The sequence below is a fragment of the Myripristis murdjan genome, chromosome 20 (assembly GCF_902150065.1).
Source record: "Myripristis murdjan chromosome 20, fMyrMur1.1, whole genome shotgun sequence".
NCBI classification, from domain to species: domain Eukaryota; kingdom Metazoa; phylum Chordata; class Actinopteri; order Holocentriformes; family Holocentridae; genus Myripristis; species Myripristis murdjan.
In genome coordinates, this window is record NC_043999.1 from 26,470,124 (window position 1) to 26,496,914 (window position 26,791).

Genomic DNA, 26,791 nt, shown 5'->3' on the forward strand with positions numbered 1-26,791 from the left:
ATATTCTAGTTTCTTCAAAATAGCCACCCTTTGCTCTGATTACTGCTTTGCACACTCTTGGTATTCTCTCGATGAGCTTCAAGAGGTAGTCACCTGAAATGGTTTTCACTTCACAGCTGTGCCTTATCAGGGTTAATTAGTGGAATTTCTTGCTTTATCAATGGGGTTGGGACCATCAGTTGTGTTGTGCAGAAGTCAGGTTACTACACAGCCGACAGCCCTATTGGACAACTGTTAAAATTCATATTATGGCAAGAACCAATCAGCTAACTAAAGAAAAACGAGTGGCCATCATTACTTTAAGAAATGAAGGTCAGTCAGTCCAGAAAATTGCAAAAACTTTAAATGTGTCCCCAAGTGGAGTCGCAAAAACCATCAAGCGCTACAACGAAACTGGCACACAAGAGGACCGACCCAGGAAAGGAAGACCAAGAGTCACCTCTGCTTCTGAGGACAAGTTCATCCGAGTCACCAGCCTCAGAAATCGCAAGTTAACAGCAGCTCAGATCAGAGACCAGATAAATGCCACACAGAGTTCTAGCAGCAGACCCATCTCTAGAACAACTGTTAAGAGGAGACTGCACGAATCAGGCCTTCATGGTCAAACAGCTGCTAGGAAACCACTGCTAAGGAGAGGCAACAAGCAGAAGAGATTTGTTTGGGCCAAGAAACACAAGGAATGGACATTAGACCAGTGGAAATCTGTGCTTTGGTCTGATGAGTCCAAATTTGAGATCTTTGGTTCCAACCGCCGTGTCTTTATGAGACGCAGAAAAGGTGAACGGATGGATTCCACATGCCTGGTTCCCACTGTGAAGCATGGAGGAGGAGGTGTGATGGTGTGGGGGTGTTTTGCTGGTGACACTGTTGGGGATTTATTCAAAATTGAAGGCACACTGAACCAGCATGGCTACCACAGCATCCTGCAGCGACATGCCATCCCATCCGGTTTGCGTTTAGTTGGATCATCATTTATTTTTCAACAGGACAATGACCCCAAACACACCTCCAGGCTGTGTAAGGGCTATTTGACCAAGAAGGAGAGTGATGGAGTGCTGCAGCAGATGACCTGGCCTCCACAGTCACCGGACCTGAACCCAATCCAGATGGTTTGGGGTGAGCTGGACCGCAGAGTGAAGGCAAAGGGGCCAACAAGTGCTAAACACCTCTGGGAACTCCTTCAAGACTGTTGGAAAACCATTTCAGGTGACTACCTCTTGAAGCTCATCGAGAGAATGCCAAGAGTGTGCAAAGCAGTAATCAGAGCAAAGGGTGGCTATTTTGAAGAAACTAGAATATAAAACATGTTTTCAGTTATTTCACCTTTTTTTGTTAAGTACATAACTCCACATGTGTTCATTCATAGTTTTGATTCCTTCAGTGAGAATCTACAATGTAAATAGTCATGAAAATAAAGAAAACGTATTGAATGAGAAGGTGTGTCCAAACTTTTGGCCTGTACTGTATATATCTATATATATATATATGTGTGTGTATATATATATATATATATATATATACATACATACACATATAGATAGATAGATAGATAGATAGATAGATAGATATTTGCTAATTTAAAAAAAAAAAAAAATAGCCCTAAAGTGTTAGGGTTAAAAAAATAATTGATAAATGACAATGTAGATAATTACTTGCAGCCCTAAACAGAAGGGAATATAGCACAATAGAATAGAATACAGTGGAGTACAGTGCAGTACGATAGAATAAAATATGATAGGAAGAAGTAGGATTACTGGTGCAACACTGACAGTGATATGGAACACTAAATCTAAGGAAAGAAAAGACATTGATATATCTTACACACACACACACACACACACACACATTCAACCATTTGTCAGGGGGCTTAGAGGTCACTCTGAGGTGACACAGGGTCACAGTAGTGTTAGGAGGTCAGACAAACAAGGGGGCTCAAGGGAAATCAGTAATACCTGCTTGTCCCTGGAAAATGTTACAATGTTACCAGGCTTCTTTTTGCATGAGCTGCTTGGTGTGAGTGAGTTTGAATGTGTGTGTGTGTGTGTGTGTGTGTGTGTGTGTGTGTGTGTGTGTGTGTGTGTGTGTGTGTGTGTGTGTGATTGTTTTTGTGTACATGCGTACATATGCATTGCAGGAAAGTGAAGGTGTTTCTCATTTACTTTTCTTCATAAGAGCGTAGGATGTGTTGATTATCAACCAGTTAAGCCATTTTAAAGGGATTGTTCACTCCTTTGCAGTGTAATATTATGTCTTTCCCCCCTGCAGCTGTTTTGTAGTAGTTGTACTATCTTGTTCTCATGGTTACTGAGTCCTGGATACTGCTACTAATGAAAAAAGTCAACACACTATACACACACTGAAAAGGTCAAGCTCCTACTTATTTATTTATGCAGTGTTTTGACCTGTAGGGTCTTGTTAAGGCAAACTCATGTGAAGATGAGACAGGCTTTTATAGACAGGCAGAGTTTGACCTCACACATTAATTAGTCACATGACACTCAAAACTGGGGTTGGATGTGCACACTATTGGCTGTTCCTCAAAGCTGCAGCCGAGGTAGGCGGCATTTCTCAGCTGCATTGCTGTCATTGAAGGCCGCTCCAATTGGAAGGATCCCTCAAATACAGCTGAGAAATGCAGCCTTCATCCGGCGGATTTTGAAGGACAGGTTAGCTGTATCCTTTCCTGCAGATGTCCTTTTTATTAGCAGATGTCCTTTTTATTAAAAAAGGAAATCAGGGATAGCACAGCCGCCCCTAAATAAATTCTGTGTAAAATAGCTCCTTGAATATGTATTTCTATTGTATATTTGTGATGCCAGAGACATTTATACAAGGTTGAAACCCCACTACAGGCACGCACAAGTACATTGTCCATCGCTTGCTGCAGTGAGATGGAAACATTTCTGCAGATGTATTTCTCTGGTGGCACAACACATCCATTTTGAAAGAGAAACCTTCACAGCCACTGTAATGCAGTGCTACCAAGGCAGCGTCCTTCCTCAGCTGCAGCGCAAGCTTTAAGAAGCAGCCATTGTCTTGTTTCTAAATTGTTGCTACAAATGCTAAACATTTAGGTTGACTGCCCCGGGCTATCATTCTTAAAAATAACTGCCTTAATCTACTCAAATTGTTAAATAAAAAAAATAGAACACTCATTTAATCTACCTCCATCTCTGTGGTGGATAACTATGTACCCATATAGCTAACAAGGCCAGTGAACTAGCTAGACCACAACCAGACAAAAAAAATAAGAAAGTAAAACATAGCAGTAATAGTAATTTTACTGTACATGAAGCAGCTTTTGTTTCTCATTCAAATCTACCTCTCACTCTGACCTTCAGTTGCTCCTGTTCTACATGGTGACTCTCATTAGCAATGACAGAAAAGTGGGTCACACACACACACACACACACACACACACACACACACACACACACACACAACCTTGCAGAAAAGAATTGAAGCCCCTCTTCTGAGATGCAGTCAGCAAAATGCCAGACTCATTGCAAGCTTGTTTGTAAAGAACCCTGTCTTTCCATCTCTTTTCATTTTAGCACTAAGAAATAAGCTGAAATTATAGCAGTCTTTACATGTCAGTGAAGTATTGCACAGTCTCTACAGAGTCTTTACATACAGTATACAGCATTTCAAATAGTAGCTCATACCCCTGTTATAGTGTGTTGTTTGGTTGGATTCTTGTTATTTGGATTATACAGGTTTGTATGCATATCACTGATTTTTGAAACTTTGGCAAAATCTTGTCCCACTAAGAAAAATGCTATTTCTGTTGGAAATTAACAACATTTTAGTGAATAAAAAGAATCAAGGGTATAATCAGGGGGTCCTTTGCACATTTGTAAGGTTCTTTTATAGGTTTATTTTTAAATTTTTATTAATTTAATGATTATATGTTGGCCCATGGCCTACAAAACCAGTTGTCCTCAGATAGGAGATAATCATTTCAACTTGATTAAAAAAACAAAAAATAATAATTTCATTGAATAATTTGAACAATATTTACTATTATTTTGTGGTTGCTCAAAATGTGTCCCACATATTCGTCACCACCGTCAGATATTTATTTAAAAAACTGTATACTGTATACTTTTTAAGAAGAGGTCTGATGCAGGTAGCAACAGGGTGAAAACAAGCTGGCTAATGTGAACAACTCATGCTTATCATGTGAAAGAGCAGGTTTTTGTCACCACCGTCAGACGTCACCACCGTCAGGTTTTCTGTCTGACGGTGATGACTGAAGTCTGAAAAATGCTTATAACAGTGCTCAGGATTCTTATTTTTTGTACCAAATAGTTAAATAAAGTTGTTAAGCAAGAAGCCATTGACTTGAGTGGTATAAATTTTGGAATTGTATGTTTTAATGAGGCCACTGTCACCACCGTCAGATTAGTGTCACCACCGTCAGAGGCAGTTATATTTGTTTTAAATGAATATACAGTACAGGCCAAAAGTTTGGACACACCTTCTCATTGAATGCGTTTTCTTTATTTTCATGACTATTTACATTGTAGATTCTAACTGAAGGAATCAAAACTATGAAAGAACACATGTGGAGTTATGTACTTAACAAAAAAAGGTGAAATAACTGAAAACATGTTTTATATTCTAGTTTCTTCAAAATAGCCACCCTTTGCTCTGATTACTGCTTTGCACACTCTTGGCATTCTCTCGATGAGCTTCAAGAGGTAGTCACCTGAAATGGTTTTCCAACAGTCTTGAAGGAGTTCCCAGAGGTGTTTAGCACTTGTTGGCCCCTTTGCCTTCACTCTGCGGTCCAGCTCACCCCAAACCATCTCGATCGGGTTCAGGTCTGGTGACTATGGAGGCCAGGTCATCTGCCGCAGCACTCCATCACTCTCCTTCTTGGTCAAATAGCCCTTACACAGCCTGGAGGTGTGTTTGGGGTCATTGTCCTGTTGAAAAATAAATGATCGTCCAACTAAACGCAAACCAGATGGGATGGCATGTCGCTGCAGGATGCTGTGGTAGCCATGCTGGTTCAGTGTGCCTTCAATTTTGAATAAATCCCCAACAGTGTCACCAGCAAAACACCCCCACACCATCACACCTCCTCCTCCATGCTTCACAGTGGGAACCAGGCATGTGGAATCCATCCGTTCACCTTTTCTGCGTCTCACAAAGACACGGCGGTTGGAACCAAAGATCTCAAATTTGGACTCATCAGACCAAAGCACAGATTTCCACTGGTCTAATGTCCATTCCTTGTGTTTCTTGGCCCAAACAAATCTCTTCTGCTTGTTGCTTCTCCTTAGCAGTGGTTTCCCAGCAGCTATTTGACCATGAAGGCCTGATTGGCGCAGTCTCCTCTTAACAGTTGTTCTAGAGATGGGTCTGCTGCTAGAACTCTGTGTGGCATTTATCTGGTCTCTCATCTGAGCTGCTGTTAACTTGCGATTTCTGAAGCTGGTGACTCGGATGAACTTGTCCTCAGAAGCAGAGGTGACTCTTGGTCTTCCTTTCCTGGGTCGGTCCTCATGTGTGCCAGTTTTGTTGTAGTGCTTGATGATTTTTGCGACTCCACTTGGGGACACATTTAAAGTTTTTGCAATTTTCCGGACTGACTGACCTTCATTTCTTAAAGTAATGATGGCCACTCGTTTTTCTTTAGTTAGCTGTTTGGTTCTTGCCATAATATGAATTTTAACAGTTGTCCAATAGGGCTGTCGGCTGTGTAGTAACCTGACTTCTGCACAACACAACTGATGGTCCCAACCCCATTGATAAAGCAAGAAATTCCACTAATTAACCCTGATAAGGCACACCTGTCAAGTGAAAACCATTTCAGGTGACTTCCTCTTGAAGCTCATCGAGAGAATGCCAAGAGTGTGCAAAGCAGTAATCAGAGCAAAGGGTGGCTATTTTGAAGAAACTAGAATATAAAACATGTTTTCAGTTATTTCACCTTTTTTTGTTAAGTACATAACTCCACATGTGTTCATTCATAGTTTTGATTCCTTCAGTGAGAATCTACAATGTAAATAGTCATGAAAATAAAGAAAATGCATTGAATGAGAAGGTGTGTCCAAACTTTTGGCCTGTACTGTACGTACAATATGTTTCTTTGTTGCTGTTGAGTTATTAAAGTAATAGTCTCTTTTAATACAAAAATATGTTTTTCAAATTAAAAAAAACATTACGGTGATGGTGTTGACAAAAACAAATTAGCGTAATAACTGGAAAAACGCCTATTTTATGAAAAAAAATGCAAAATGAGGAGGTTGCACTGTTACATTGCTGTACAGCCAAGACCTTGGCCTATAACGATATACCTTCAGATTTTGTAATTTAACGCACTTTTTTTTTTTCAAAATTAAAACCTGTTTTACCCAAATTCCCAAGAATCAGTGATATATGAGATACATCTTCCAGCTTGTAAATGGTTAAAGATACTATATTACCATACGATATAGATGTTGGCATGTAATACCATCTGGCAACAGCTTTAATCCAAGAGTATCAGCAAAGGTCTTCAAAAAAACATTTTTGTTTAGTTTTGCAGCAGCCAACTAAAAAGGTGCAGTACTTGAGTATCCCAAATGTTAACAGGCTTTGATGTGCTTGTAAATGCACTGACAGAGACAGTGAGTCTATCCTATGAGTGACAGGTTTCAGCTTTTAGCAGGCTATGGCTGCCAGAAGTGTAATGGGGCTGGACAGTGCTGTTTGTTTGAAGGTGGCTGACAGCTGAGATGGCCATGGAGAACTGATGTCCAGAGAATTGCACAGAGCAAATACACCATCCTGCTGTCCTCTGCAGCCACTGCCAGGACTAACACACACACAGCATCTCGTAAACTTATTTCATCAGGGACCTTGTATAAATACAAAAAAGATGTTTTCAAGGAATTTCCATCTGCTGTCCCAGGGCAGCAGATAAAAAATAAATAAATAAATAAAACATGGTGTATCTCACTGTAGCCCAAGAGAGGAGCTATAAACATTTAAGCCTCTGAAACCATAGACAGACATTTTGGAGGGTTTTATTTAACCTACTGAACAATATACATTATACATTACAATGCAATACATTTTGTTAAAGTTTTTTAAAAATTGGGAGTGTGTGCCTGTGAAAAAAGTCAAATTTTAGAAAATGTTTTTTCAGAGGCAATGATAGCAATTTTTGAAAGGAATCAAGGTAATTTCAGGATTCAGAAGGCTAAATGAAAAAGCCCCTCCCTTGGCTTCAGGTGGTTGCATAGTTATCATCTCCCACACCACACATTGAATGACATGAAATCTTATCCATCCCTGCTCTACAATGTAGAGCAGGGATGTCTGCCTCAAGAACATCAGTGTGTGCCTTATTGATTTTTCAACTTGGAATTTCATGGAAAGTTTTAACTTCTTTTTATGTATTTTCTAATTGGCTCCAGAGGTGGCTGCATCCCTCTTTCCAGTACAGCCAATGAACCATGAGAACACTTTCTTCATTTTTGTGCATTATTACTCTGATGTTTCTTTTGCTTTTCTTCATTCTGTCTTTCTCTCACTTTTGCTTTTGCAGTGTGATTGTAGTTGTACATAGACACTAAAGCACATTTTGTCTGTGGAATATTTTTTTCTGATTTGTTGGTTTCATGTCTGTTTGCTTAAAGAAAAATACAAGGGAAGTACAAAGATTTCTCGTGTTAATCAAAGCCTGCTTGAGCTGCTGTGCTCATATACTCAGTATTTGAAGCATTTTTCATAATTCATAGCAGCCGGTTTAAGCATGTAGCAGCTTGTTTTTGATTCATTTATATTTTATTACATGACTGTGTCTTTTCTGATGTTTTATGAAAAGTAACATGTTGGTTTAAGAGCCACAAATATAGTTGTTCATCATATCTAATCTTGAATGAAGATGGATACTGTTTGTTTGAAATGATCTGATGTGATGTTAAATCAAATATATGAAAGAAAGATGCAATGTGCAAAAGTAGGAAAAATCTTTCAGTTCCTCTCAGAACTTAGTGTCAACATTTTGTACACAATCAGCCATTCCCCCATGAATTGTCCACTGCCACTCCACTCCAGGCAGATCTTCACAGCTATTTATATAAATGCATTTTTCATCTGTTCTTTTACTGGATAGAAAGTTACCTAACAGCTATTTTCAGAAGAGATGGCTCCAAATAAAGCCTTCATGTTTGCAGTCATCATAAAATTGGGCAATCTACTGCAGCTGTGGTTTAGGCTGAGAATACAATACACAACTTTTAGGCCAATAATAACCAGCAATTTGGCATTACCGTGATTTTCAAGGTCTGACTCAGCTCATGGTAGTCAGAACAAATCATTTCATTGTATAAGTTCTAGTGTAAGTGTTAGTATAGTTCTAGATCACTGGTCAGTTGATCAAATTTGAACGGGCAGTAGTCAGTGAAGACCATGGTCCTCCAGCAAAGTCAACAGCATGATGTGTTTCAGTGTCACAAAGACTTGTTTTAAAACCAAAAAACCTCTTTGTGATGATGCTGGAAACTTGATCTCTAGTGCAGCTATGAAACCCTTCAAACAGAAAAGGCATGTCGTGACCATGCATTAGACTTCTTTGGCTTTACTGAGAACTTTATTTCACTTCACAAAATATTTTGTGGAAAAAAAGTTTGTGGACCCCTGAACTGGAGGACTGTAGGGCAGCCTGAGAAATTAGAGGGGTAACATCAGTAGGAGCATGCAAGATGTTTTTTGATTTGTTAGTCTTGTAGTCTAACAACTCCAATACAGACCATGACCAATTAGTGAAAAAAAAAATTCCATCAACAAGTATGCTGAAGTGAGACTTTTATTTTGATATGCCAGTTTAAAACAGATCTGTGCAGGATGAAGGTGTTATATAAATAGCACCTTCCTAAAGTTTTCTTCCAAGGATAGACCTTTGGTGTCATCCTCTTCGTAGGGGTGTGAATCTTTGGATTAACATCAATTCATATAATGACTTACTAGTGCACAGTTAAATTTGAGAACGATTTTGATTTTTTGGGACGATTTGTCATTCTCCATGGTCTAGTCTTGATAAATGCAGTAATGGTAACACACTCCAGTATGGAGCAGCTTGTCCACCTGTCATTTGTGATGCCACTTGGTCAGCCTCACAGAGCAATCTCTTCACTTCTTCTTTAACATCTTCATACATCTGGGAAATTCTCTTTTTACTAAAGAACTGCAGGCTATGTTCTGTGGCAGGATAGATCAGTTGTGTGTCCAAAGGGGTTCTTTATTTCCCTTTTGCAAATCATGCACAGTGCACAAATGTTGTCAAACTTTGGATGGGCAGGGCTGTAAATACTGTGGCTTTTATTAGCCATGCTGCTTTGTTGTTGGGCTTAGTGCTTGGTGGAATAGAACATATGGGTCCATGCAGCAAGTTGTGCATTGTAGTATTTACCCTTTGCAAGATTGGTATGTTTTTTTAAGAATCAAGAATAGAACAATTCAGCTAACGTGATTCAGGGCGACATTAGTGCAATTCATTCAAATCAACATAATTTAAATTCGATCCATCGAGACAATGATTGTATAGCATATAGCATGCCCAGCCTGTCAACCAAAACATTTCAGTGTGCTCTGGTTGTGTAATCTTACCTAGTGAATATCCTAAGTCCTTCTTGTAACTTGAGTGCAGCTTAAGTTTATTATGTCCAGTTTTTTCACAGTCTGTTAAGTTCTACAGTATGTCCTCAGCCTTTTGGTGATTAGTCCCATACTGTGTTTCTCTGATGTCCTGTAGGCCCAGGCCTCCCCCCTCCTGTTGGCCATGTTCCAGTCCTGAGACCAAGCCATGACCTAAACCATTTCCCTGCCGCCACTGACCAAGCCTTACCTCCAAGTAAGAACCAACACTTCCCAGTCTTACTCTGGAGTCTCATGCAAATCGCTTGGTTGCTTTGAGCATGGTTTTGTGTGTGTGTGTGTGTGTGTGTGTGTGTGTGTGTGTGTGTGTGTGTGTGTGTGTGTGTGTGTTTCATTCATGTGCATGCGTCATGTATCTTTTCCTTCTAAATGTATTCCACCTCTTCTCTCTTTCCCATCAGTATTTCATTCTTACTCCATGTGTACCCATCTAAGCTGAGGTGTACAAGCTGCTGTTGCTGTTGGTTCATGGCTTGATCATGACTTGGGATTGAATGGTTTCACCACATTAAGGGTACCTGATTTATAATTTCTGCCACTAGGGGTCTCTCAATCAAAATATTAACAAAAGATGGAGTTTGATGACATTGTGGAGTAGCGTAGGCTCATGGGAGTTGTTGTATTCATTGCTTACCTGACTAGTAGAGCATATGCAAAATTGATGTCTCTTTGTATTCCTAGCTTGTCATGAACCTCTCTTCATCTTGGAATTGCCACACCAGTATTTACCCTTGTTTTACCTCTCTTCTTGTCCCATAATATTTTTGGTTGTTTGGTGCACCTGCATATTTGCGCATTTTGCAATTATAGTAGAGTGAGCAATACAAGCAATAGTAAACAATAGAGAGGCTAGCTAGTTAGTTTGCCAAGATTTGTCCTCTCTCTCTGATGTATCATGTGGTGTTTCCCATGTTTTCCTGGAAGCTATAGCAGCACTAGAGGGGGTAAAGGGGTTATGACATCATTAACAGCTGGCCAAATGAAAGCCTGATTGAAATTACAGATTTCTCTGGGTTTAAATATTGTTGGAAACATTTGTGATAACATAAGTAAAGAACTCAACAAATGCTCCATGTGCATTTAAATGTTGTGCACTTAAATAGAGCAACATCACTGATTATGAATATCTACATGACTTTCTTACTTTATAACATTCAGTACAACATCCATGTGCTTTGAAAAACAACAAAGATGGCAAAGAATTTCAAACCTCTCATCAGATAACAAAAGTACTGGAAAATGATGCACAGTGATTAAAACATTGACCAAATGTAGGAAATTAGTAAAAACTCCAGTAATGCTGGAATTATCCTTTAGCACCTTATCACTGATGATCACCAGTACTTGTTTCTTACAGGCTCTTCACTTAATTGCTTCCTTACAGCCCAGAGCTTTTTCATTTTCTCCATCATTCTGTGGTTTGTAGTGTCCTGCTGACATCTGGGCCTCCACTGTGTAGTAGCCAATCCCAGCCAAATAAAAATAGCATCCCAATCCCAGTTCACCAGTTACTGGTGATAGATTAGACTGTCTGTACACTTAGAAAATCACTACCTTGGTAGCAGAAAGTTGCATTATGTATATAAGATTATAGTTTTCTCTGAAGTATGGGCTTCCCATTGAGGTACAAATTTTAATTGAGCCGTATATGAATGGGTCTATTAAAGTCCTTAGTTTCCCACAAGAGTCAAAGCAAATGGCAGTATGTGAGTGTGGTATATTTGTCCCTTAAGTAATTATTAAGAGCCCTTAATTTGTGTTTTCTTTATTCTTTTAAAATATATTTTACTCAAGTTTTGCATAGCATACAAAGCATACAAATGTTTGCTTGATTAGACAGAGAGATAGATGGCAGCAAAAGAGCCCCAGGGAACCCTGGCCGCTGAACTTGAATAGAAGTTTGGTTGTTCAGCAAAACAGCTCCTCAAATAATACTTTTAGCATAAAAATGAACAATCAAAACAAAGCAGATTGTGCTAATATAACTATATTAAAAAAATGAGATCCGCTACCCATTTTTTTCATCTAATTGCAGTTATTTGTATTATCAGTCATTTCTTTGTAGTATAAGGCTACCATGTGCAGGTTTCCTGCCTGCCCAGTCTACTTTCAGTTTAAATAGAAAAATAACAAGAAAAGAGAAATTTAATTTCTTCATGAAACAGGTACCAGGACCTAACTGATTAAGTTCATTTTGTCTTCTATTGGGAAAAACCCTTGTATAGGTACCTGGACCTGTTTTTTTATGCTGTCACTTTTTTCAGTGTTACTTTGAGACCAGTTATTGTCGTGCTATGGAAGTGAATGGAGAGATAGAAATCCAGCATTGTGGATTAGCAGTGCAGGGGGGCACAGAGCAACTAATGAGCCACCATGTGAACTCATATAACACCCAGGTATCTATACAACCCAGGGCTAGTACAAAGCTCAATTTTGCTTTAATGGTATGTGGTATGTGCTCTACTGGTGGAGCCAAAGGCAAAAAGTGCAATACATAAAAGAACTGAATTCATTAGAAATTAGCTATGTGTGATTTGTCCCCAAAAAGAAGCTGGAGCTGAAATACTCTTGAGGATAAAATTTCTCACTTGAGGTAGTGGTAAAAGTGTGAATTTGGCAGCAAGCACTTGTTCTTGGGGCCTTGGAATGAGTACATGGTATTACCGTAAAAGAGCTCTAAAAAGCTGGTCCAACCGTTTCTTCCGCCAGTTTTTTTTTTTTTTTTTTTTAACACTAAGTTATTCATTGGAGGTGGTAGGTCTGGGTTAAAGGCTATTAAGTAAAATGTGTGAAGTAGTCCTTTAATTTTAAGGAGACTTTAATCTTATTCCTTGAGTCCTTCCCATTCATTAACTTTGCATCAGGATTCCTCCACTTGCCTCCTCTCCTCATATCATAGTCCTTCCTATGAGAGATGCTAGCGGAGGAGGCGACGAAGAGATGCAGTATAAGAATGAATCGGGGCAACATTAACACCCACCCAACAAACATCCATGATTACTCAAGTATGTATACATCACTACAGCCACTTTCACTGACAGGAAACCCAACATCAAAATCAAAGTCATCCCATTCCAACTGCATAATGTAGCAATTTCTATGTAGTGTAATTTGTTTAACTTAACTAGATGAGCATTAGGTGAGCAATAAATCATTGTCATGACTAAAGCGACCCATCAACTAAAACGTGAGCCAAAGCACCTGTATCTGGATGAAGTGGATGAGGCAGAGAGGAGCTAGAAAACCTTGGCCAATGATAAGCACTGATTTACTAAGCCTATGCCTGTGTTGTCAGAGGGAGCACTTTCTAAAATAATATTAAAAAAAAAAACACTCATGCAGTCTAAGTGTGTGTGTGTGTGTGTGTGTGTGTGTGTTCATGTGGACAGAGCGGTGTGACAGCTAAGAGAGTTTGAGAGTTTTTCTGCCCCTGAGGGGAAACTCTCCATCTTCCTCCTCCTGCCAGAAAGAACTAGTGCTCAGTAAGAACTGAGAGAGCTGCCATGGTCGCTGTTTTGCACATTCTCATTATGGCCTACAATAACCAGTCGGCATCATGGGATGTCAGTCAATCACAATGGCAAACTGCCTTCTCATTCAAGTGAGGATTTTGATCAGCTAGATTTAATCCACCTACAGTATATTGATACAAAACAACAACAAAAAAAAAATTCCATTAAACATTATGTAACTGCTCATTTTCAATATTTCATGTAATTTCAAAGTGGAATATATTTGCCTCAATTATTAAACATGATTCCCCCTGTAAATGAATAGGAAGCCAAAAAGGGGATTGGAATAACCTAACAAAAGCAGCAGTTTTTATCTTAACCCCCTGGACAACAAAATGGAAAGGAGAAAGTTCTTAATTATTCTTTACTTTATCTTAAATGTAAGGGGAAGCAAAAGAGCCAAGCAACAAATGTAAATTGCTCAGTCCCTTTCACCAGCCTTCTCCAGATTTGGCAAAGATCTGTCTTCACAGTATCAGCTGAAGGAAAAGTTGGGAAAATTCCACCTTTGTCTCCAAGCAGCCGGCAGCATTTTTCATCAGTGGTGGCAGATGTTACTGTTGTTCTTAAATGAAATATTGAACATCAAGTTTTTTGTCTTATACATACTGCATGCCATCACAATGCCTGATGCAGTAGACTGAGGCATGGTAGAAAAGAGGTGTGAGAGAGAGAAAGAGAAAGAGAAACTGGTATTAAGGCAGAAATGCAGGCAATGAGGAAGGAAGAAGGAGAGAAGGCAGTAAACATAAAAGACAGAAGAAAATGTAGTTCAGTAGTAACCAACACCACATTTAATTAAAATTAGCATCGGGGTGGGACCCTTAGCTTCCATTTTTGTTACATTCTACTCTCCTCTTTATCAGTAGTGGGAGACTAATATATTTGTTTGATGAGAGATTTAGTAGCTGTGCTACCAGCTAAAATGCCTCACATATTTTAAGCACATTTTGAATATCTGGCAAAAGGAAATGCAAATTCATGCAGGTTTCGTTATGCAAATTATCCTGAAAAGGGCGCTTTAATCCTATACAATCAAATGCTGACAGCCAAATAGAAGATTGGAGAGACTGAATAGCTTCCTTGTTGTGTGAAGAGTGGTTATTTTGCTGCTGTTGTGCCAGTGCCATGCCGTAGACCTGCCACAGGATGCCTTCCTCGCTGCTGCACCATGCATATAGTCCAGTTCAGCAAGGGATATTGTTCTCACTGCACTGTTTGCCTACATTAGATCAGTATTACTAGAATAAGTATTGTGGTTCTCTGTCAGTTCTATGAGAAATTAATAGGGATTAATCGGGGACAACCCATGGCACCACACACCACTCAAAGCGGATGTGCTGGGCTGTCCAGACACATGTCACAGAGCAGGGTATTCTCCTCCACTGTCACTTTTGTTGTAATTAATTAATTTGCCAACTTATTCACCTCACCAAGTACATGAACTTTTATGTGAATTTGTGGATTCAAATAAAAATAGGTGGATAGAAAGCCAGCTAGTGTCAAGTTGTCTTAAAGTTGTCTCAGACGCTTTGACATAATACACTATTTGACAAAAATACAATTCTGGGTTGACTCTGAGCACAAATCTAATATTCATTTCTTCATTTCCTCTACCAGACTATACATGAAATCTGATAGAAGAGCTATTTCTTTTCACTTTTCACTTTTTAAAAGTCTCAAGGTTTTCTAAATAAAGGTCTACACCCAATCCCATCTGCAGAGTGCAGGCCTATCTCAAAAGGGCTTGGACCTAATGTTAACTAACTAATGTTAACTTGATGTTAACTGTAATAAACATCATAGATAAATAGTTGAACACTATTACAGTGACACAGAAAATGCTGTGAAATATGGCCAAATCATCTCTATGTTAACATTTTCACTGATTTGGAACACTAGTGGGTGAATTTGTTTGTTTGCTGGTTAATAACATTTATTCCCTGGATGCGAAAGCAATGTCTACTCTCCTAACCCTAACCCTAAACAACATATCCTGTATATCATGGTGGGTGGCATTTTAGCCAGTTTTGTTACCTTTGCCACCAAAACTGGAGAAAGAGACTTAGGCAACAAAACCATTTGGTTAAGGTTCGGGAAGTGTTAGGTTTAGGTGGAAAAACTGAAGCACATTTTGGCTTAGGCATTGCACTTAGGTAGATTTTAAATCCCATCCATTGCAAAGTACAAATTTGATTGGGTCTCGATAAATATGGTGGAGTAATCTGGCTTTATTTTACAGACTTTATCTTTGCAATTTCCAATTAAAACAATTGAGAAAAAAGTTGTTCTCCTTTAGACATGGAAAGACACCTAACCTAACAAAGTTACTGTTTCCAAAAAGTCACATTTACTCTGAGTACATTTTAAAAGGTCTACTTTTTACTTATAGTTAAGTATTTTTACAGGACTACTTAAGTAAAATATCAGCAAAAACAGCATTCCTACTTAAGTAGCAATTTCTAGTACTCTTTCCATCGCCGCATTTGTGTTTCCTCTCTCAGGCCAACACTCAAAGCGTCCTCTCTCCTTTCTCCCTACCTCTTCATCGCCGTTTAATGAATGGAGACGTCCTTAATTATTGCAGGCAGGAATCGATTTCTAGGTCACGAGTTGGAGGACGATGGAGTAAGGAGACAACGAGATATAAAATAAGGGGTTGGGATCCACTCCTGGTGCTGACATGTATTTACAGCCCCTGAGGGTTTTCACTATTTTTGGGTCAATGATTTGATCCAGTAAAGCTTTGAATGTATAACCCTAGTCTGTCTTGATTGAAGTATCTGTGTCAGTGTCAACCTTCAAAACCCCACTTTGGTCACATCCTAGTTATCACTGAAAAGGGCTTCCTGATGTTGTCTTCTAATCTGCCCCCTTTCTTTTGCAATTCCCCTCTGAATAAGAAATGCCATTCTCTTTAACATCTTGTGTTCCCTCATGTGCTCCTGGCCTAATCACATTCTGTCACATGATCAGGGCTTGACATTAACTGTTTGGCTCACTAGCCACACTGCATTTTCACCAGCCAAAATCCCCCACCCAACAAAAAGTAACAAGAAGTAGACCTAACTGGAGTCTGTAACAGCATGTATTTGTACATCCATTCATTGTACAATCATGGATAGACCAACGGGATGATTACACAGTGTGCAGGCAGTGTTCATGGGAGTAGTAGTATCATGTAGTATCACATTGAAATAATTTAATTAGTTTAGGTGCCTTTTGTAAGCTAACATGATTTTTTTAAAGGAAAATGCCACCTGCCAAAGTGGCTAATAGGAGTGATGCCAATGCCGAATTCTACCCACATTTGGCGGGTGGGTGGGTGTTAATGTCAAGTCCTGCCCGAGATCCATGGCGACTTAAGGTGCTGTGACATAATCTGTCCCCTGAAACCTTTTGTCTCCCCCAAAGGATGCAGTTGTTTTACTGGAATTGATTGTGTCTTTCACAATTAAACTAATCAGCTTGTCGGAAAACAGCAGGTCCTGCCCAGCTTTCCCTCAAGGCAGAATTGAGGACATGCTTAATTAAATTGCAGGGATTAGTCATTAACTTAAGTCTGCTTGTATTATGCTCTGTCCATAACCTGTAACCACTTGTGTCCCACTGATACTGCTATATCAGAATAGCACTGGGCTGGTGAGGTCACTGCATTGATTCAGTCAGTAAGAAATATCACTTATGAGCCAATGGTAGAAGCAAGTTGTTTTAACATGTGTTTTTTTTACTCATCCTGTCTTCCCTTCACAAATCAGGATAACTGAATTGCATCACCTGTGTGTTTTTATGTGAAGGAGAAGGGAAACCAAATTGTGTGTATTTCTAATGGGTGCCTTTGATAAATCACAGTAAAAGGAATAATTACACCCAGATAATGTTGACCTCTCAACCATTTCTCTTGTAAACCCAGTCAGTGTGAGAGAACGATGAGAAATGAGCACAGTTTTGGAAAACAAATTGGGTTTAGGGGATAATCAAGGTATTCTGCTTGACTTGTAACAAGGATATTACTTCTAAAATTAATATATTGGTTTGTTACATTGGTAGCTGTTGGGAAATGTAATAATTAATGTGTAGTGCCACGCTGTGAATTTGTTAACAATCCGACATTGACTAATTTAAGGCAAAATATGATGCATCAAATAAATATGATGCATCAAATAATGGCATACGCTTATGGAGAGTGAAAATGTGATTCGTTTGTTTGCTTTTGTGCTTACGGCTGACTCTGTTTTGTTGGACAACACTTCAAAAGTGGCTTTTGAATTTCTGAAATGTTTATAAAATATACTTCCATCACAACTTCAAGAAATGTCATGCATTCTTTTGCTCTCCATCACAGTGAAATGAATTGGAACATCAGAATATCTTAAGTGTTGTTTGTAACATGTACACACCTCCGTAAGGGTTCCAGGACCACTAGTTGATACCTTGTAATACTCTGAAGTGCATTGCTTTGTTTTTGTCTTCAGTCAGCAGGAAATTTGGCCAAAATATAGCTGTGAGAAAAGAATAAGTTGCTTAGTAATAATCAATTATTAAAAGACTTTCCATTTTTCTGGAGGAAGTTGTTTTGACACTCAAGAAGCTGATTTATTTGGTTACACTTGGCTGATGGGAACACATTTGATATGTATTTTATTTTTGCGTAAACCTCACCTAGCATCTCTTCCTTATTGCACATCAGAGAGCATCTCCTCCTGTTTCCACAGACTGGGAGGCTCGGATTGACAGCCACGGCAGAGTGTTCTACGTCGACCACGTCAACCGCACCACAACCTGGCAGAGGCCGAGCCACGCCACCAAGTGTCAGCACGGACTCCCTCGCTCAGGATCCACCCAGCAGATGGAGCAACTCAACAGGAGGTGAGAGAGAGAGAGAGAGGAAGACAAAGAGAGAGATGGGGAGAGAGAGAGAGAGAGAGAGAGAGAGAGAGAGAGACTAGAGGAGGGAGGGCTCGAGCCAAAGAGCTGAGTCTGTGTAATTCAGAGCTCTCAAGCCATGTGCCATGGAGGGCTGATGCTGGATGTCTTATTGGATTTGCTGTGAATATGAGGCACTCGCTGGGCAAAAAAGAAAAAAAAAACATTCACATCAGTGCCCTAATGTAGTAAAAAAAAAAAAAAAAAAAAAAAAGAGGTGAGAATTTTTTTCTAGGCTAAAATGATGTGGGTGTTCCATAAAGTTAATATGATAAGTAAATGCTTGTCAACTTTGGTGACTCCATGACCTTTCCTCTAGCACCACCAGCAGGCCGAAATATTGGAACAGTGCTAGTGGAGGTTGTAAGAGATGAAATTTGGTGACAGCATTCATGCTGCTTAGAGGATGAAACCTGGCAATTGGAGTGACCCTGTGACCTTCCCTCTAGCCGCACAAGCAGGCCTAGAGGCGAATCTGTGTTAGAAATAACACACTTTTTTATTACTGTTTGTTTGTGTGTTTTAGTTTATGTGTTGGTTGTTACCAACACATGAACTCCCATTAGACCTGTTGTTTTTGTTTTTGTTTTTTTGGGCAGAAGATATGTCAGTGCTCTTCTGTAAGACTAACATGGATAGTGTAACTTTGTCCTCACATGAAAAGAAATGCTGTTGTGGCGCTCAGCATTACCTGGACACGTCACAAATCACTGATACATTTTGCTCAGCTCCTAGAGTGAAGTTATGCTGATATCTGGTGGTTCACTAGGGAAATACAGTTTATGTACACTACATAAGACATCAACAAAGAGGGCATACACTAACAGACAAAACAGTAAAAGTGTGAATTTTTTTTTTCTTATTTTACTTGCTGAACTTGCAGCTCCCTTTTTTAAGTAACAATAAAGTATGTTGTGCATAGAAGACACGCAGGTGTGTAAAACTGACATATCCTTTTTAGGAGTGTGGGATTACAAAGTAAAAAGATACTCCTAATTTAATGCTGTCTAGTCCAGGCACAGTTGGAATTTAACTCACAGTGAAGCAACATGCTGAGGGCTTCTCCTTCCTCCTTCTCTTCTCCTTATTTGAGTGTATTTCCTATTGAAAGAGTGCATTAGGGTGTGGGATATCAGTGGATCATTCAAAAGTGTAAACTCATGGGATAGCATATAGGAAGAAAAGGCCCTGACATGTGATAGGGGGTGGGATTATTAAAAAAAAAAAAAATGTGATAAAAGGCACATTTTATTATTATCATTATCATTATTATTATTGATATCATTATTATTATTATTATTATTATTATTATTTTATTTATACCCAGTGGTACATGATGAAGTCAACAAAGATTTTTTCCAATAATTGAAAGTATTGAAAATATACATATACAAATATAAAAATACAAGATTAATTAAAACAGCTTCCAAAATCAGTTCAGAAATCAATGCAAACAAAGCAGATTAAGTCAATATAAAAAACTCCCAGTACCTATTTCTTTCATGTAATTACCATTATTTATGAACATGCTACCAGGTCATTTCTTCCTCCATATGCAGCAGTTTCCTGTGGATGCAATGTGCCGGATCTACTTTCCAATTCTGTTTAATTTCCTCACCTGTTGCTCACTTGACTTGTATATATATGACTTATATCAGTATTATCTACTTTGCTTGCTTTCATTTATGTGCTAAAAATGTTAAATAGTGCCTTGCTAACCTCTCCTACAAATTGCATCTAAGTTCAACTTGCTGTCAGGAATAGAGCCAAGATACCTATCTTTGTTCTTTTTTATATATATATTGTTCATTTACAGTTTGCGATCTATAAATTATCAATTATGCACAATCAGAAATAGTCTGATTTGTCAGACTATTTCAGAGACTTGTGAGACTTAGTTTGTTTTTAAAGGGCACCAATATCATGTAGAGTTATAGCCCATACACTTACATCTATGCCTCATATACATTGTAGTCAATTATTCTGGAATGCTGGATTCCACAATACTCTTGCAAAATGAAGTAATGATAAAACAAAGTTTAAGGCAGTGAAGGATTATCTCGCTCTGTGGAAGTTATTTTTGATACTATAGAAGAATGAGTGGCAGCCAAATACATCTTCTGTAGGGAGGGAACAAGCCCTGATCTCTCTGCTGATTGTGCATACACCAGCAGGAAGAATGGAAAGGAGAGGTGAACCGAGAACATTGGTGTTAACTAAACACTGGTATTATCCTTCCAGAGGGGCTCACATTTCATTCCAAGTAACATTGAATAGCTCAAATTATGCTTTGTTGGATTCCCCCTGTCCTTTAGAGAATTCCCTTGTTGGGTGTGCATGGAAAACATAGTAAAGGTTACGAAAACTAAAGTCCACACTTATGGAAATGCCCCTCGCTGGAAGAAAGCATGGCCCCTGAGTGTGTAAGTATAATCCCTCTGTCCTCCTGCAGGTACCAGAACATCCAGAGAACCATGGCCACTGAGGAGGACTGTGGGAGTCGCAGGCCAGAGCTGAGTGGCAGCACAGAGCCAGATGCTGATTCTACACAGACAGGTACAGTGTTGAGCCTCCAACTGTAAGACACTTGATGGTTATCACATCACTTTAATGCTCAGATAGTCTGGAGCTGTCCAGTCATATCGGAACATATCCCCGCAGAATTAGTCCCACTGTATTTCTGCTTAATATTCATAACTCTCAAGAATCTTGAATCTGTTTAATGTCAAATAAGGAATGGTGACATGATGCTGATGATATTATTTAATTTTAATAAGTCATCCATACAGACAGTAGGAGAGCAATTTCACTCCAAAATGTAGCAGTAGTAGTACACTTTCTTCCACTTCAATCCACTTTGTTTGTGTTAGGTGCTATATCAGACAACACACCCAGGTCTCTATATACAGTCCAACACATTGCCAAAGTTATATGTTGCTTTAAGGTCATTAGTTCTGCTAACATTTTGGGACATTTACATTTATAAATATCTTTTGAGATACTGAACAATCAACATTAGGTACCAAGTTATTTCCAAAGTGTTTTGGATTGTAACCATGGTTATTTACAGTCTGTTTCAGTAAGTCAAACAGATAAATCTTAATGCTTCCTGACTGGAGGCTTGCAGGGTGGAGGGACAAGGCTCACGTGCCTGAGCAAATTGTCAAAGACCAATATTTTAGTCAAAACACAAAGCTTAAATTAATGACCTCAAAAAATATTTAAAAAGTACAAAAAAACTCCTCAATTACAGCAACAGCAGTAAATGTAATTCATTACTTTGACTTGTGGGAGTTTGATTTGTCTGTTTACAGGCCCTGCCTCACCTGTCAATCACCAGAAGATCAGCCTGCTCCTCCAGTCTCCTGCTGTCAAGTTTGTCACACACCCAGAGTTCTTCACCGTGCTGCATGGCAATTATGTTAGTATTGCAGTCACACACACACACACACACACACACACACACACACGCACTCAGATACAGTACCAGTCAAAAGTTTGGACAAACCTTCTCATTCAGTGGTTTTAATTTATTTTTATTATAAAAACTTATACTGGTTTGTTTAACACTTTGTTGTTTTCTACATAATTCTATAAGTGTTGTGTTCAAACTTTTGACTGGTACTGTACACACACACAGACAGCATTTCCAGTGCAGACTGCTGAACAAAAACCTTGTTACTTGCTACAGGTCAGTAAGTGATAAATAACACAAAGCTGTTTAGAGTTATGTTTCCAGAACAGTTCAGTTCAATTGACACACATTTGGCAGACACTTTTATCCAAAGCGATGTACATAGGAGATTTTTATACACCACAAGTAAAGATCTGTTCAGGAGGGAACGACGACATCAAGTGCCAGAAAGCTCTGGGTCTGGTCCAAAGGACAGAGGAGCTACAAGACTGTGCTACAAGGCTGTGCAATGAGGGAATACATAGAGTGGAAAAAAGTGCATGGAGGAAAGAGGAAAGCATAGAGGCATTTTTTTCAACCTAACAATATGTCTTTGTGTCCTTTGCATATCCTGAATCCTAATTGATTACATTGCTTATGTTAGTATTGCAGCTCTTCCAAGAAAGTTACATGTGGTAACACATCCATAGATCATCCAGGTTGTACCCCACTGTGGAAGTGCTGGAGTGAATATTGATATAGCTGATAGCAAAAATAAAAATGTCTACAAACTTTGGGTTACCCCTGCATTTGAATTTTTATTCCAATAGCAGCAGCATGAAACAAGTGACAAGTGAAACAGGGAAGAGCATGTTTTAGGCCACTGACATAGTTATGAATCCTGCATTTTTACCATTTATTTATACATTCATCTCTATGCCCACATTTACTCTCATACATATGCGCACCAGAAACAAGATCAAGATTTATTTATTCATTCATTTATTTATTTTTCATCATAATGTAAGGTGTAAAATGTAAAGACAAACATTGAACTGCCTTCCCTCACCAGGGAGCTTACCGGATGTTCACCAGCAGCAGTTGTGTGAAGCACATGATCCTGAAGGTGCGTCGTGACGCCAGGAACTTTGAGCGCTATCAGCACAACCGGGACCTGGTCGTCTTCCTCAACAAGTTTGCCGACACTCAGCTGGAGCTGCCAAGAGGTTGGGAAATCAAGACCGACCCCCAGGGCAAGGTAGGACGGCCTGTGTGGGTGATATGGCTTAAGGATGGGGCAATATGTCCATCTCACAACACAACACAATACAGTACAATACAATGTTCAGAACAGCTTCAATCTTCAGTGACACCTTGAGACTCTGGATATCCTGACTGATGCTCATACTTTAATAGTGTACTGTATGCACATTCTACCTTACATACTGTCTACTTTTGAGAGTTTTGAGTTTTTCTCCTTTATTTTTTTTTTACATTTCTCTTGTGTTTACTCCTGTCTGCCAGTCATTCTTTGTGGATCACAACAGTCGTGCCACGACTTTCATCGACCCTCGGATCCCCCTGCAGAACGGCCGCCTGCCCGGCCACCTCACTCATAGACAGCACCTGCAGAGACTACGCAGCTACAGTGCCGGAGAGGTACAAACACACACACACACACATATCCACACACAACCACAATGAAATAGAAACCTGCACAAATTCACTTGATTTCTTGTGAAATCTTAAGAAAAAAGGCAGAGTAAATTCACAAAAAAAAGAAAAAACTGGAATATTTAAAGAAAAAAAGAGAGAGAGAAAATTAACAAAAATAACCCAAAAATTTGCAAGAAAGAATAATTTTAGAAAATAGTATATCTATAACCATTAAAATCCCGTATTTTTAAACATTAGATCAGTGATGCTGTATCAATGTGAAAATTATTGCTTAGATGCACAACCTCAGACACCTTTCATGTGCATTTTTTTTATATCTTCTCCTGAGTTGTTCTCATTCTAATATGTATTGTATACTTTTTTAACTTTCTATTTATTGCCCTTGGCTGTATTTAATTTATGTCTACCACTTTGCCTTTTACCTGTTGTGTGTCTCTGATGGGATAGCGTATGTAATGTACACCAGTGTTTGCTCTGAACTAAACTGGGCCTCTGGGAATAGAGTGTCATGAACCTGTATCCTTCCAGCCCACCTGAACCCCTGGATTTATCAGTGATGAAATGATCAGTTCCTTGTCAAAAAAACGTTACATGCTTGCTTGTTTTGTATATTCCACATTGTTGAGAGAGCAAAGGAATTCCAGTCTGCCACAAGTAGTCTGTGTTATTTGAAAACCCCTTATCAGTGTTGTTAGGGTCTCCATGTACAAGAGCGGCTCTCAGTGAAAACAGTGGCAGCTGTCCTGTTGCAAGATTATAGATCCTTCCAGAGTTCTGGGCAAAATATGTCCACATGCACTGGGATTGGTCATAAAGTTTGTTGGCCTGTTAGCCACTCACTAAAACATTTTAACATAAGCCCTCACCCAACCAAATACCCTAACCACAGCCACATGGGTGTATCCAAGAAAGCCCTCACCTAACCAAAGACCCTAACTGCAACCATGTGGGCAAATCGAGAATTTCCTCCCCTAATCAAAGACCCGAGACCGACCTGTTGCTGTTTCTTCCCAGGCCTCTGATGTGTCCAGGAGTCGGGGGGCGTCTCTGATGGCAAGGCCTGGAAACAGCCTTGTAGCTGCCATACGAAACCAGTACCATCCTGACTCTCTACAGCTAGCTGCTCCATGTAAGCATAGGTCCTCCAGAAACACAGACACACTCACAGGCACTAGTATAGTAATCAAAAAGACAGGAATTCTCCATCCCCTGTTATCATCACCACCATCTTTTCCATTCACCTCTTCTCTGGCATACACAGGCAATGAAACTGACACTGGCTTCTTTTGTTTGTTTGTTTGTTTGTTTTTTTAATTAGAAACTGAACTGGTCCAGTCGATGAGGTCCACGTCAGATATGATGATACGATGCAGTTTGATTGATTGCAAAATCCTTGCACAAATTATCCGCACAGCGCTGGTTGTCTTTGGAAAGACCGAGCATGATTTGATCTCATAAAAAATTTAGACCTAATTCCACACAATTATGCATGAATACACTCAGTGGCCATGTTTGAGAGTCTCTTTTGGCTGGAGCCATGAAATATTCACAACCAGCTGCTTTCTCTTCTGATGGCTTTGGTTAACATCTCCCAGGGACATCTCGGATGCGTGCTGTGTAACTCACTGCCTGCTTATCTCTCTGTCTCACCCTCCCTCTGTCTCTCTGCAGCTTACAACGACAAGATTGTGGCATTTCTGCGACAGCCAAACATCTTTGACATGCTACAGGAGCGACAGCCAAGCCTGGGCAGAAACCACGCGCTGAGGTAGCTGCTCCTCAACTTGACGGCCACTTTCAACCATGAGACAGCATTTTTCTCCCCAAATTCCTCAAATTCAGATCCCAAACAGTATTGACCCACCAGCAACAAATCCTTGGGTCTGTGGTTTTAATAGTGGGGAAGATACAGAGTAAAATATTGTCTGTGGAACTTAATTTAGACGCTGGTTCCTGCAGTAGAAACACAGTGAGCTCCTCAGAAGTCCCCCCTAATTACTCAGAGGCTCACACACACAGACACACACACACACACACACACACACACACACACTTTAACAGTGCTTTACCTCTGAGGGCAGGCATTATTTTCAATGTGATGAAAATGATGATTAATTTAAAAGTATTGCATTAGACTCTTTGGCCTATCCATCTAAGACTACGGGCTCTATTTTCGCAGACCAGGCGAGGCGGAGGCGCAGCGCAGCTGCGCTGCGCCAACTGGGAGTGGCCAAGTGGATTTTGCTATTTTGGCACGCCGTGCGCCTTGGCGCAACTACTGCGCCGTTCCTCCTACCGGCGCAAGGGAGGAGAGAAGGCGTGGAGTGGGTTTGACACAGCCGATTCACTTTAAACCAATCAAATGAGCCCCTGTCCTCGCCTTTAAAATGCGCTGCGCGAAGGCGTAATGAACGTTCACACAATTGACATGGAGAAAGAGAGCAGCCACGACACACACGCAGTTAGGCCAGTCTTGGCTGCTGGAATGTCGCTGGAGCTACCTGCCATCCATCTGTCCATCCATCCATCCATCCATGCATCCATGCATCTATCCTTAAATTCGTCTTCCTGAGTCCCCTGTCTTTCCATTACCTGCCTGCCTCGCATCTCTCTTTTTTCCAGCTCTGTCACCGTCTATTAAAGTTATTGATTTTTACAAGCAAATATAAATTTAACTGTGAAGCCCCCATTTTTAATGAATGTTTTTACATCAAAGGATAATCCTCGCAGTATTCATATAAATACATGTTTGTTTTGCAACTTTTGACTCCTGTCACTTACTGATGCAACGACATACTAGAGATTAAAACCGGTTCATGAAAGCTTTTACATTTGCTGTTCTAAACGCCCAGAGTCTGGCAAGGAACCGATGCATTTTACATTTTCTATATGTGTGGAATCAGGGTTTCCCCTAGAAAAAAAATTGGCACCGGACAATGTGACTGGCAGGTTTTCAATTTACCGGACAAATGTTTGAAATTCCGGTCAAATATTATCTGAATTTATTGAGCTTAAAATTATATGCAGGCTACATAAGAATGACATCAAGGCATGTCAATTTATAGCGTAATATTTTTATTGAAAAGTAGGCTGTATCAAATAAAATTAGTGCCGTCAATTGACTCAAGTGTGTCTAAAATAAATAAATAAATAAATGAATAAATAAATATTGCACAAGCCTGTGCTCTTTTAACATGAACATTGCATACAATTGCAAACAAATGCAACTACAATTTGCAAACAAAAAAACTGGCTCATACCATTTTAATAACGGTGCGTGCTGCCAACTTGAAATCAAATAGATGCAATAAAAACTAAATTCAGCAGCTGAATTAAAATCGAAAGTCTCAAGTGTCTCTCCGCAACTTGCAATGTGCATCAGTCTTGTGATCTTGTTCTCCCCCAGGCAACTTTGCTGCGCTGTTTTGATCCGGTTCTGCAGAAAAAAACCTCTCTCTCTCTCTCTGGTACACTGGAGACAGGGATCACGCAGGATATATTTTTTTTTTAAATAAATAAATAAATAAATAAAATTACGTGAAAATTGACTGTTTTAATAAAATTCAAATTGTGCTTAGAGGGAATATTTTCACCGGGCATTTAAAAATTACCGGACTTTGGCTGATTT

At 39.5% G+C, this 26,791-nt stretch overlaps 1 protein-coding gene across 1 annotated transcript in view; it reads left to right on the forward strand.

The window, feature by feature from the left end:
* hecw1a (HECT, C2 and WW domain containing E3 ubiquitin protein ligase 1a) overlaps positions 1 to 26,791 on the forward strand; it is a 115,693-nt gene that overhangs the window by 70,105 nt on the left and 18,797 nt on the right. The window contains exons 12-19 of the mRNA XM_030079257.1: positions 9,752 to 9,850; positions 17,882 to 18,035; positions 20,545 to 20,648; positions 21,407 to 21,513; positions 22,559 to 22,744; positions 23,011 to 23,145; positions 24,178 to 24,292; positions 24,835 to 24,931. Of these exons, the coding sequence (XP_029935117.1) occupies positions 9,752 to 9,850; positions 17,882 to 18,035; positions 20,545 to 20,648; positions 21,407 to 21,513; positions 22,559 to 22,744; positions 23,011 to 23,145; positions 24,178 to 24,292; positions 24,835 to 24,931 (997 nt within the window). The remainder of the gene's footprint in view (positions 1 to 9,751; positions 9,851 to 17,881; positions 18,036 to 20,544; positions 20,649 to 21,406; positions 21,514 to 22,558; positions 22,745 to 23,010; positions 23,146 to 24,177; positions 24,293 to 24,834; positions 24,932 to 26,791) is intronic.